Source organism: Ambystoma mexicanum, chromosome 14 (genome assembly GCF_040938575.1).
Source record: "Ambystoma mexicanum isolate Mex_15411 chromosome 14, UKY_AmexF1_1, whole genome shotgun sequence".
Classification (NCBI taxonomy): domain Eukaryota; kingdom Metazoa; phylum Chordata; class Amphibia; order Caudata; family Ambystomatidae; genus Ambystoma; species Ambystoma mexicanum.
Genome location: NC_090940.1, coordinates 25,389,322 through 25,402,262, shown reverse-complemented (window position 1 = coordinate 25,402,262; position 12,941 = coordinate 25,389,322). Strand labels below are relative to the sequence as shown.

At 45.8% G+C, this 12,941-nt stretch overlaps 1 protein-coding gene across 8 annotated transcripts in view; it reads right to left on the bottom strand.

The window, feature by feature from the left end:
* The window catches only part of RALGAPA1 (Ral GTPase activating protein catalytic subunit alpha 1), a 1,128,412-nt gene that overhangs the window by 699,268 nt on the left and 416,203 nt on the right, over positions 1–12,941 (bottom strand). For all 8 annotated transcript variants that reach the window (XM_069638431.1, XM_069638437.1, XM_069638433.1 and 5 more), the window contains exon 16: positions 4,171–4,332. In XM_069638431.1, coding sequence (XP_069494532.1) covers positions 4,171–4,332 — 162 coding nt within the window. The remainder of the gene's footprint in view (positions 1–4,170; positions 4,333–12,941) is intronic.

The window sequence follows — 12,941 nt, the reverse complement described above, 5'->3', positions numbered from 1 at the left end:
AAAAACCCCTTTTTTAACTAAACGAAAACCCAAAAAATAAATATATAAATAAAAAAAAAATTCGACCATTTGGTTTTCGACCAAATTGCGTCGACCAAATTGCAGTCGACCAGTTTTTTTTCGACGAGTTGACTGGACACCGTTTTCAAACCTTTATTTACAAAGGTTCCTGGGTTGGTGGAATGCTTGACTGGTCCTAACACTAAAGGGATGGTTCCCTTAACTGATGTTTCTAATGGCCGTCGCTGTCTAATAGTCCAAAATAAAAGTCTGTCTGTGTCTAAACCCATGCTTGCTCTCACGCTTACAAAAATGTAATGGGGAGTCTTCTTAAAAGGAAAACCAGTGGTTCAACAAAAATGGCAAAACTAGAGTTGGTTTCAGGTGGTCTCACCAGGTTCAATTTGGTCAATGTCACAAATATGGTCTCACTCAACAGGGCTGTTCGTACGACCTTCTCCACAGGGTCCTTAAAGTGATTCCCTTCCCCAAGTTTCAACTTGTTCTCTTTACTTGTCTCATTAGTCCTCTCGGGGTTCCCTTCCCCAAGCTCAAGGCTCTTCCAGTTTTCAAGATAAAACACAAAGTCACAGTTTCTTTTTGGTGTCACAGCGCGCCTTTCCTCAAGCTAGGCCCCTCTAGTTCCAAACACCAATTCAGCTAGTCAGGGTGTGCCTTTTCTTTACATATAGTCTTTCTTACACACCACCCTCTCATGGGGTAGAATCAGAGGCTTTCGAAAACGCCAGGCACTTTGCTTTTCCTCAGCATGACCACTCTGACCCTTTGCCCCCCCTCCTGGTTTCTTACATCTTGCGGTGCTTCCTGCACCACTTTCATGCATTCCTTCACTTTTCCGTGCACACTTGCACTGTCCTTTTATTCCTCTTTGTTGCGCCTCTTGCATGCTTCTTCAGTGTTCTGGCCCCTTTTACTTGTGTCACTTCAATGTCTGACTTTATGCCACTTATTACTTCACACACACGTATCTCCCCTTTGTCGCGCTTACACGGTTACTTTCACATCGTTGAAATCTTCCTTTTAACTTCACTCGAATACTTAAACGCGGTTCTCTTTCCTACGCATTTTAAATGCCACTTTGTATCGCGCTGTTCACAACCCGACTCTGCAATGCTTTCAGACTCACCGGGCTGACTTCTGCGCTTCAGCTTCCCAACGGTTCGTCGTTCCGAGGTCAGGGTCTCAACTGCCTGCCCCTCGGACACTCCTGGGCGGTCTCACCGGCCTAGTGGAACGAGCACTTGCATCTGCAGTTTCTGCAGGAGACCAACACGCCCCTCGGCTCCCATACGTAGAATTCTCCTGGACTCCCTGGAGACATGGCTCCTTCGCAACGCGTGTCTGTTTTTGCAAACTGCAGATTCTCAGTACCTCAGCTTCCCGGTCTCTGGCCTGTGGTCCTGGGCAGCTCCAGTGTCTCAGCTCTCCCCCCAATTCGCTCTTCTGCTTGCTCTCCTACTCGCTCATCCTCCTTACGATGCAGCCCAGCTGCTGGTTCCACTGCCCCACTGAAAGCCTCTGCAACGGGCACGAGTCCCTGCTGGAAATTGAACAGCTGCTAGTGCTCTCAACTGCCTGTGCCTCTGGCACACACTGGGTCCTTCATACAGCCATAGAGTACTGCATAGACTGTATAGATCACTACTGCTCCCTCTTCCCCCAAGTGATCCTTGCACCATGGGTAGTATTTCACCTGTGACTGTGCTTACCACTGCTTTTACGAGCAAGTTCGGCCACTTAACCATTTTATTTTTCATACACTGTTCTAGTTTACTAACCATATAATACTTATTTCAACTGTGTTTACCTAAAGCATTACCCATGTCAAAGAGTAGATATTTTCAGTAATTATGTGAGGTGAATTTTATTGTGGGCTTGTGTGGGACATTTTACCATGCTACCAGTACCCCCCCCCCCCCCTTCCCAAGCGGGGCGGACTACTCTGCAACGTTGACATTGCAAGTGTCTGTACCTAACTTGGTGGACTTCCTGTTATTGCAATGGTGGATTGGTCTTCTGAGCCCCGCACAAGGCGGCTTCTCAAAATCCTATGCAACAACCTCCATGCTGCACCCGTTTGATGGAGCCAGTGGGGCAGACTCGCACAAGCCATGGCAGTCGTGTAAAATCGCTCCAATAACTTGGGTCCTCTTGAACGGCCTCACTGAGGATTGCAGCAGATTCAGACAAAGCAAGGCCAGAAGGGTTAACAACATTTTACTCTGTACAATTCCAAGTCCAATTATAAGAGCAAATCAGAAATGGCGTCATCATTGAAACTCACATCACACAGAAGTTCTAAACATCACATGTTCTAGCCCCTAATGTACTGCTGAGGGGGCACTTTGAAGTGCTAAGAATAATATTCTCTCATTACGATGGACATACAGAGAAATTGTGGTACTGGCCATCACCACTTTCTGCCTGCCAGCCCGTTCCTCCTGCTCTGCTCTCCCTTGCTGGCCCTTGTTTGTGCCCACTCCCCTGCTCTGGCCTCTTGCCTTCACCCAGATGTTACACAGGATTTATATCTGACCATGTCTTACTCCAGACCCTCTGCTCCCAGCCCAACCACAGTCTGACTTCTAGAATGTTTTTTACTTTTAAGGTACTCCCCGAAATTCCACCTAGGCATGGTCACGTTGCCTCTTCCCTGCACACCCCACCCCAAGAATTGTTCCAATGCACCAACCCTGCCCTGCCTCAAACCTATCATCTTGAACTGTGCTTGCTCAAGAGCTGATAAACAGGGCAATGTAGATATACCCAAAGCCTGCTGCTGTTCATTAGGAGAGATGCTGGAGGGTGGCAGGATCATACAAAGCAGGAACTATGCAGTGCCTCAACCAGCTGGCCTAGAGCACTTAAATGGCTGGGGTGGGTGCAGAGCAGAAGGGGCAAGCACTGGGTAGACGGAGGCCACACTGGCTACAGCCAGCTTGTGGCATGAACCTGGGGCACATACTGTCAAAGGAGAGCAGCTGTGATGAACAAAGCTTGCGATGGGATGAAGTGTAGAGGGATTGCCTGGTACGGATTGCTTTTATCCAGTAGCAGTAACATCAAGGTGTCTGGGAGACTTAGAAATGATGCAAACTTCAAAGTATAATTAATGAGCGTGAGCAGGAGTGCAGATGTTAAACAATTTGGTCTGGTATACTAAAGAATGCAAGCCTGCAGCCCTGAAGGGGGAGGTCTCCCCCAGAACACCACTCAGAAGGCAGGGAAGACAGGATACCGAAGAGGCATTTAGGGAAGGTGAGCAGGAATGTGAGAGGTGTCCTCTGCCTACTGCTGAAAAAGCTCCCTGTGTAGCAGCACTCCTTCCCAGAATCCCTCACTGCACTGCAGTTGCCTCTCTGCATTACAAAAAGGAGAGCAGTAGGAACCAGGAAATGGTCCGTAAGAGATTCAGAACGGATGCAAAGCCAATAGGGTGAAGTAGGGTGCAGGTGTGCTGGGTGAGACTGCACACAGTATTGCCCTGCAAGCTGAGGCTGCAGTGCAACCGCAGGAGTCCGAGTACTACCTCAGTGATGGCAAACATCAAGCTGATCCAGTGCTTGGCCAGGATGGTCTCAGTTGAGTCTGCATAACTAACATTTTCTTGCTCTAGTACAATTCCCCGAAGCAGACCTTAACACATAGGAATCATTTACCTCCTGGCCAAAGTTTCTTCCGAGGGCCCCCTCACCTTAAGGTACTTCAGTTACGCTTCAGTGCCACTGGTTGCAACAATGCTGGCACGGGTGTCCACGCAGAGGGAGCATCTTAACCTTGAAGGCCTCATGAAGGCTAGCAGATAGGATGGTGGATGGAGTAAAACGTGAGCCATCACAGTGTTTTGTGGCAGCTCTAAAGGGAAGTATAGAGATGATTACCATGGCCGGAGGAGGATTCCGTGGGTGTGACTTTAGGGAGGATTGAGAAATCCAATAACCTAACGGGCACCAAGATCACACTGTGGCCCGATCCCAGATATTTCCTCCTCAGGACAGAAACGGCAGATAATGCTGGACACTAATAAAAAACAACAACTGGAAATCAGCAAAAGTGGGCAGCTCCCCAGGGCAGAGGCCTTATATGCTGGGAGCATCCCCCTCCTTTAGCAACCCTCCCTCCCCTTCTCCTTCTCCACTGAACACTTACCAATTGTTTTCTGTCGCACAATACTCCGTGCCTTCTCGGTTCCTGGGGACCCAGTGGTCGTGGCGCTGCGTTGTCTCATAGGTGCCTGTCCCGGCTGCTCTCTGCTCCAGCCACGAGAGAAAGACTTGTCAACAGATCCTTTAGGGAACTCGTGCCCAAAACCTGAGAAAACAAAAGAAATCATATATAATGCTCTGATCGTGAAATTTTTGACCAACCCTCTGATTAACCTAAAAGGAAACACTGTGTTAGGACCAAAAGGAAAGGCCAACCCTCTCTCCTGGGGTAGCTATGGCAGAGCAGTCAGGCTCAGCTCAAGAGTTGAGGAAGGCTGGCAGAGCAGGCTTAGTTCAAGAGAGGAGGAAGTAAGTTCCCTCCAAAGAACACACATCACTGGTATACTGAAAAATAGACGCTTGAATTAAAGATTACACATCGAATGTGTGTTGGGTCGAAATAAATATGGTTTAACATTGCACGGAGCAAACACACAGCGTAGGTATAAAAACAGTAACAGACCGTTAAGAGCAAGAACCACTCCTAACACTAAAAGTAAGTCCGATATCCGGTGAACGAGACTATACACAGAGGCTTAAGGGGAGAGAAGAAAAGGGCACCCTGGTAAACAATAAAAAGACATTTATGCGCCACGATCTAGCGCCAAAATGGCAAACCAAAAATAGCCACAGTATTCCTAACCTCGAGCTCATAATATGAATAATACAAATGCGTACTGTTAGGACTGTTAGATTTTCTATACTCTGGCGGACAGATGTATAGAAGGCCAACCTAGTACTGTTTCGAAAATAAGGGTGCTCGTTAAGCCGCACGTCCTCCAGGCTCATCACATCAAACAATAGAGTGGACCTTGGCAAATGAGATTGAAACCTTTCTTAAATAGACAGTGTCGAGTTTGTCAATATCACAAAATATATTTATTTATATACAATGTTTACAGTATTCATTCATGCACCATATCACCTAAATGAAAACATATTTTGACATCTACATATATATTCCACCATTAATTTCATCATTCATTCATACACACACATTACCAAACATTTCTGTACATATGGATCATTCAAGAACCCAGCCATATTCATGTATTTGACCAATTTCTTACACCTATTTCCATTCTAAATCAGTGTTCAAACAAAAATCAAATAGCAATCTGCTTATTTGATAAAATCGACATGTGTTTTGGTCGTCGAAGGTGTATTGCTCTCTCCAGAGTGCACGGAAAAACATAAATCACCAAGCAATTATAGAGCAAATACTTTGAACGCAGAAAGACTCAATAACTCGCAACCACACACTCTTAGAAGATAATCAGCACTTATACGGCTATTTATTCAAAGCTTAGAAGCAACCAGTGATAACATAGAAATAACTCACATAAGTAACAGACTTAAATCACAGAAGAAGCAAAGAATGCAAAAGGAAATACATCACCGTGAGCGTATATGGATTCCTCATCTCGCCCAGAAGCGGCTGGAAGACCCCGGGAACAGCCAAGCCGAGAGCACCACAGCTCACAGGAGTGCCGGACGTAAGCGTCCTCCTCCGGCTGAAGTCTCACCTGACCACCTCCGGGTTTCCGCATATATGCACACTCCGCAAAGGGGTGGCAGTTCTCAAACCTTCTGGAAATGGCACTTGCGCAGTTGATGAGCAGCCGTTGGTTGCAAGCTGGGTCAATCGAGAGCTACCCTCAAGGAGCAGAGTACCTCCCTCCTCTAAAAACACGCTCTGCGGAGAACAGTAACAAACCATAACAAAGTTAGCTTTCCCAGCAGAAATGTCCTTGACCGCATACCAGGCCTGGAAAGCAGGTTTTCCTCAGCACCGTGAATCTAACACTCAGCAAAATGTGTGCAGCTTTTCACTTCGGCATGAAGTAAATATCCATCATGGCTCCGAGAGCTCCCAGAATGCACTGCGCACCAGCGCCATTTTAGTTCAAGCATAACAATTCCACCCTTGGATATTTACCTTCCATGGCCCGGTGGCAAAGGAGCCGGTCTCTGAAATCTACGAAACATTAAAACTAAATTGGGAATACATTGAATACAACAACAAGCTATTATGATAGCTAATATAATGAAAATGCAAGCAAAAACGTAATGTAGTGTACCCCCAATATCAGATATCCATAAAAATAACCAATCCCACCAATTTCCAATACGATCTTGAGACACTTGAGAAATGAGATCCCTCAAACCTCGAATATGACTTTAAATAGATCGTGAATGGTCACTTAAATTGAAACACATACCTTCAAATGCATTACACCCTAAATTATGCTTTAGCAATAGGTAATCAACAGCAGCTCTGTTCTGCAAAGTTGCTTTTCTAATAACTTGACTATCAAGGAGTAATTCTTCTAATGCCTGAGAAGTATGATTAAGGCTTTTGACTACTAAACATGCTAATTTCATCAAAGATTTTTAACCCCCAGCAGCTAAACCCCAAACTCCCACTAATGAAAGAGTTAATGCTAGAACCTCAGTTTCTGATAACAGGTGTACATGTGAATCACAATCATGAGATAGACCCACAGATTCGAAAGTTGACCTTTACCTCGAGTTATCGCTGGGTGTAAAGGAAACATCATTAGTCCTAATCGAGTTAAAGCACATGGAACTCTGGAAATGTTAGCTGGAATATAAGTGTATGTGATGTTGCCACATGAAAAGAGCCATCCTGTTGGAAGTTTCACATGATTCAAATGACTGGCAGCTATCACTGTATGATTACAAGACATAGTGTTATTTACACTGGTGCATGTGCGTGGAACTCGCGAACACAGTCGCTGCTCAAACCTTGTATGATTGTGCTGGTTGGTTAAATCGATCTGTCGGCATTTGCCAATTTCTTGTGCATTGCATGTCATGACATAACATACATCACCTTGGGTTACATTATAAGTAATAACACATGTCAAATTTCTCCATTTGCGATCGGTTTCTTGGCAGAACCTACAGTACTCATAAACGGAAAAAGCTTGCCTAATATCAGAATCTTGAACCAAAGAATCATTGTGTGTGACTCCGAAGATATGCTTTAAAACCGGAACAGGCGTCGGCACTAATACTAAGCATGTAGTCAGTAAATCTTCAGCATTGGGCACATCAGTAAGACAGAAGTGCGATATGTTGAGCACCTGCTGCGCCAGATACATCCACATATTCTCCGTCTGGGTGATCATAGGAGAATGTTTTCGCCGTCCTTAAAATGCTTCTCGCATGACTGGCATCAAGGTTGCTTTCACTTGCTCCTGACATGTTTGCCGCATTTCACGAATCCATGTCTTCGGTCTGGCTGGCCTTTCGGCATCGGCATAAGGCTGCTTTGGGACAACATTATTCATCACTATCAGTATCCCTTGATCACTGGCACAGATGTGACATTTTTCGTTGGTAGCAGCAGGTTGTTTAACTCTCCCAAATGGAGTCCATTTAGTACCACAATTACACCAGCCAGACACAGGATCTACAAGGCAAACCCAGAAAAGAGATATCAGTGTTGCACATCACTCTCTCAGGTAACATTTGTCTGTGGGCACATATTGCCATTTCTTTCTACCAGGCTCCATAACTAAAACTACTTGATCTTTGCCTGATGCAATGACATCTGCGGGCACTGGTGGGCCACTTGGCTTTTCCACCCACACCTTTGCACCCGGTACCATACTGTCTGAAGGGCCAAAACCGCGATCCCCACGGGTAGTTAACACTGTAGGAGGCTCCCCCTTCTTAATCATGGACAACTTAACGGGAATAAGGATCAATTGGGCCACTCGATCACCCTTGTGTATCGATAACAATTGGTCCCCACTATTCATCAGGATGACTTTAATCTTGCCTTGGTAATCAGCATCAATCACCCCTCCCAACACTTGAACTCCCTTCAATGCTGGGACAGATCTAGGGGCAATCCATCCCATATGCTCTGGGGGAATTTGTACTCCAATCCCTGTTTCAATGACAACCATCCCTCTCGGGTCTAATCGGATTTCTTCATTGGAATGCAAGTCTACCCCTGCTGACTCTGGAGTTGCTCGATAGGGAGCTAAAGAACCTGGAGTAATTTCCCAGTACAATAGTGTTTCTCTGACTGAATTGGGTTGAACCTGTAAAGTAGGAGTCATTAGTCGCATCAAAGGAGTTTCATGCTCATTCACAGGTCTATTGTTTAATACTCGTACCGCATCAAACACAAGATCACGCCAGCCTGCTAAAATGCCGTCTCCAGTTTTGCGCAACTGGTCTTTCAATAACCGTTTAATTCGTTCAATTAACCCTGAAGCACCTGGGTAATATGGTACGTGATACAACCACTCAATGCTCTTTTCCTGACAAAACTCCTGGATTAATTTGCCTTTGAAAGGTGACCCATTGTCACTTTGAATCTGCAAAGGCACTCCATAATGTAGTATGATCTGATCTAACAACCTGATGGTGTTCAGTTGTGTTGCACGTTTGCACGGCAAAACCATCAAATATCCTGAGTATGTATCCACAATAGTGCATGCATACGGACAACCTCTGCTGATTGGCATGGGACCGATATAATCAATCTGCCAAATTTGACCTCGTAATTTTCCTCTTCGCAATGTACCCCGAACAATCAGAGGGATAGGTCTATGCAGTTGGTGTTGGCACACTGGACATTGCAAAATGATAGTTTTCACTACTTCTAAAGGAAGACTGATTCCTCAAGCTTCTGCCCACCTGATAGTAGCCTTTTCTCCAAGGTGCCCACATTTCTGATGGGCCCATTTGGCCAAACCCTCCAGATCGTCTTCCTGAGCCTCTGCATCCACAGATGAAATCTTGGTGTGTCTGTCTGCAACAGAATTAAACCAACGTTCTAATGAGTCTGTGGCACAATGCGCGTCCACATGATATACGTTGACTTCACTTTGTGATAACATTTCTGCAATATCTTGCCACAGTTCTTCTCCCCACAACTCTTTTGAATGAATCTTCCACCCATTCTTTCGTTAAGTTGGCAACCACACTGCTAATCCATTCACCACTGACCATGAATCTGTGTACACACAACATTGACCAGGGGTCTCTTGTTTCAATGCTTGGTAAACTGCGTAAAGCCCTGCAAACTGACTGCTCTTCCCTTTCCCTGTCGTTGTCAACATCTTTTTGGTCTTGGGATTGTACGACACTGCTTTCCAGTACCGCTCAGTTCCCACATATCAAGCTGAACCATCCGTGAACCAAGCATGCCTGTTTGCTCCACGGTCAAATCACTGTAAGGTACTCCCCATTTCACGGGAGACTCACGTTTTTCAGGCACTTCCGATGGTATGTAATCTGAGGGCGGTATGCTGGCTACTTGCTCATGTAGTTTTGCCACTCCACCCTTCCCTGATTTGGCTCTGTCTTGAATATACCATTTGCACTCAATTATGCTGGCTTCTTGAGCATGTCCTATTCTATGCGTTTTAGGAGAGCTCAGTACCCATTGCATGATTGGTATTTCTGGTCTCATTAATACATCATGGCCCACCGTTATTTGCTCGGTATCAACAAGTGCCCAATAACACGCCAGCAATTGCTTCTCAAACAGAGTGTATGAGTTACCAGCATCGGGCAACTTACGACTCCAAAACCCCAATGGCACACGTTTCCTGTCTTGTTTCTGCCACACACTCCAGTTAGCATAATTGTCTTGTACGGACACATTTAATTCCACTTCGCCTTCCTTCAATGGCCATAAATCAAGCACCTGCTGCATGGTGACTTTCGCCAGCTCAAAGGCTTTCTGCTGCTCTTCCCCCCACTGAAACTCATATTTCTTTCGTGTCACCTTGTAGAGGGGGGCCAATATCTGCCCTAAATGGGGAATGTGCTGTCTCCAAAACCCAAACAGCCCTATAAACTGCTGAGCTTGCTTTTTGTTCATTGGAGTGGTGAATTCAAGTATTTTCTGTCGGGCTTTTAGCACCATTTCTCGATGCCCATGATGCCACTGAATCTCTAGGAATATCACGGTTTCAGCTGGACCTTGAATTTTATTCGGGTTAATCTCCCACCCTTCCTTCTTCAATCCTTCCATGATGACATCTAACTGACTGTGCTCATCCTTGCCCTGAATCAAAATATCATCAATGTAATGAGAGATTTGTATGTCAGGTTTAAACGGTATCATGTCTAAGTGCTCTGCCACCAGCCGGTGACAGATAGTCGGACTGTGTATGTACCCCATAGGTAGCCTCGTGAAAGTGTACTGCCGTCCACTCCACGAAAATGCAAACTGTTCTTGACACTTCAGCAATTGGCACAGAGAAAAATGCATTGGCCAAATCGATCACTGCATTCCAAGTCCCCTCAAACTTTTAGACATTCTCAATCAAGTTAATGGCATCTGGTACTGTGGGCACCAAGGGAGGAGTATGTTTATTCAACGCCCTGTAATCCACAGTCATCCTCCACGACCCATCTCCCTTTTTAATAGGCCAGAGAGGATTGTTCCATACGGTGGTAATAGGGCGTAACACACCCGCCTCCACATACTCTTTGATGGTGTCTGAAATTTCCTTGTGCCCCCCAGGAATGCGGTATTGTTTCATTGCTACCCGCTTGGTTGCCACTGGCACTTGCACTGGGGGCATCTTCAATTTGCCTACGGTAATGGGTGTACAGATCAATGCACTCACTCCAAACTTGTACGTTTTAACGCCAAGTCCCAAGGTTAACCCTTCCAAAATGTCAAAGCCAATTATATATTCAGGTATCGGGACAATCAACACTTGGTATTTTTGCCGATTCAAATTGCCTATTTTCATCTCCACTTTCGTTTGTACTGCAGGGGTCTCCTTTCCCCCTAGACCTGTAATAGTAAACTGTTTGCCTTTAAATCGTGTTGGATTGCCATGAATCAAAGAGGCCTCCGCCCCGGTGTCTATCAATGCTCGCACCCCTTGTGTATTTCCTGGCCCCCAAAAAATCTTATCAACATGAGGCCGCCTATCAACTTTTATGCGGGCAGACGCTGCCAGAGCTTGGCTGAAGCCCTAGTCAAACTTCGAATGAGTGTGTCTCGACTCCGCCTCTAACATTGCACTCACCACCTTTCTCAAATCAGCGTATGTTGGCTGGTACGGGGAAGGTGTCCCCATAGACCCTTTGTCTTGTTCTTCCACAGGGGGAGCAGAAGGTGAGGTATCCCCCTGTGGCGTGGTGAAAACCTGCTTATAGCGCTCTTTGGCTGCAAGTCCTCGTTTTTTGTATAATTCATACATTACTCTGGTTTCAATGCCATCAATTTCTTCGTGTGGCACACCATCTTTTAACAAAGCCAAAAACATGTCTTTTCGAGACACTCGGGAGTCTCTGCTATCTTGCCGCCTGCCTTCGGTTCTTCTCTCACTACGCCCCTCTCTCCCCCGTGGCTTATCGCTCTTATCCCACTCCCCTAAATCTGCAAGCTACCTCATCGGTAGCTTTGCCCGTCATACCTACGAGCAAAGTCATAATGACACTTTTGTATGCAGGTGGCGCGGTTCTAATCACCATGTTTCGAGTTGAAACTGAGAGCGGCATGGCTCCCATGTGATCAGGAGCATCTATGTGAATAGCTCTTTCATAGAATGCTCTCTGACTTTTTGAATTGCTTCTCTCAACGTATACCACTTAGTTTCTTCGCTAGGCCAATCTGTGGTAATGGGGTATTTACGGTTACATGCTTGGGCTACCAGGTGCAACAAAGACACCTGTGTATCTTGACCATTTGCCTCAGGGGGGTGGTCCTGCCCTTAAGACCTCCTGTACATTGGTGTCAATTGACAGGGGTAAAAAACGCGGTGAATCCATAGAATCTACCAACAACCCTGCAGCACCCCCATCTAGCAATCTCACCATCCATGTCAATAAAGCTTCCCCTGATTTTTGCCTCAAACGGGTAATAATTTCCCCAACATCCTGTTGTGTGTAATCCTCCAGTGTGGTTAAATCCACCATTCCGCCAGCAGGATTCTGCGGGTGGGGTCCGGCTCGCCGTTTTCTCACGGGCTTAGCTACCACTTTTTTTCTGTTTCACTTCCATTTTGGGGTCAAACACATTTGCGGAACTACTTTCTAGACTGGTTGAGTCAAAAATATCACCATCCCACTTATCCGGATCCCAGTCCACACCAGCGGTAGCGATTACAGTTGCCACCTTTCTTTTGTTGGCCCCTCCCTGTCTTTTCCTATACTTATACCGGGCTGCTCTGACTGCTGCCCTCTCGGCCACAGCCTGATATGTGTCGGCCTCATCTTTAAACAGTTTCATTTGAATCTGCTGCATTAACGCAGTCTGCCTTTCTGCAGCCAGCTCTCTCTCTAATCGCAAAACCTCATTTTTCATTTCCACCTTCATTTGATGCATTTTCCTATAAGCATGCAAAAGAACCCAACCTCTCCTACCTAATGCCGCACATTCTCTGCCACGTTCTACTGGAACTTGTTGCAAGCATGCCATTAAAGCAGACGGATCAGCATCCAGCATCTCCCAATCCTTGATCCCATGTTTCACTTAGACATGCACCACATGCCCACGCCTGGGCCAACTTATCATATGGACTCTTAGTCCAGCCTGGAATAACAACATAAGAACATTCACCGCCAGCGGTAACACTCTTCTTCCTGAACAAACTAGTCATTATCGCAAATAAAACAAAACCTCTTTACATCTTTATATTTCTTCTCTCCACACTGCAATCACTCCCGTAGGCACGCACATAAAAAAAACTTCACTACTCAAAA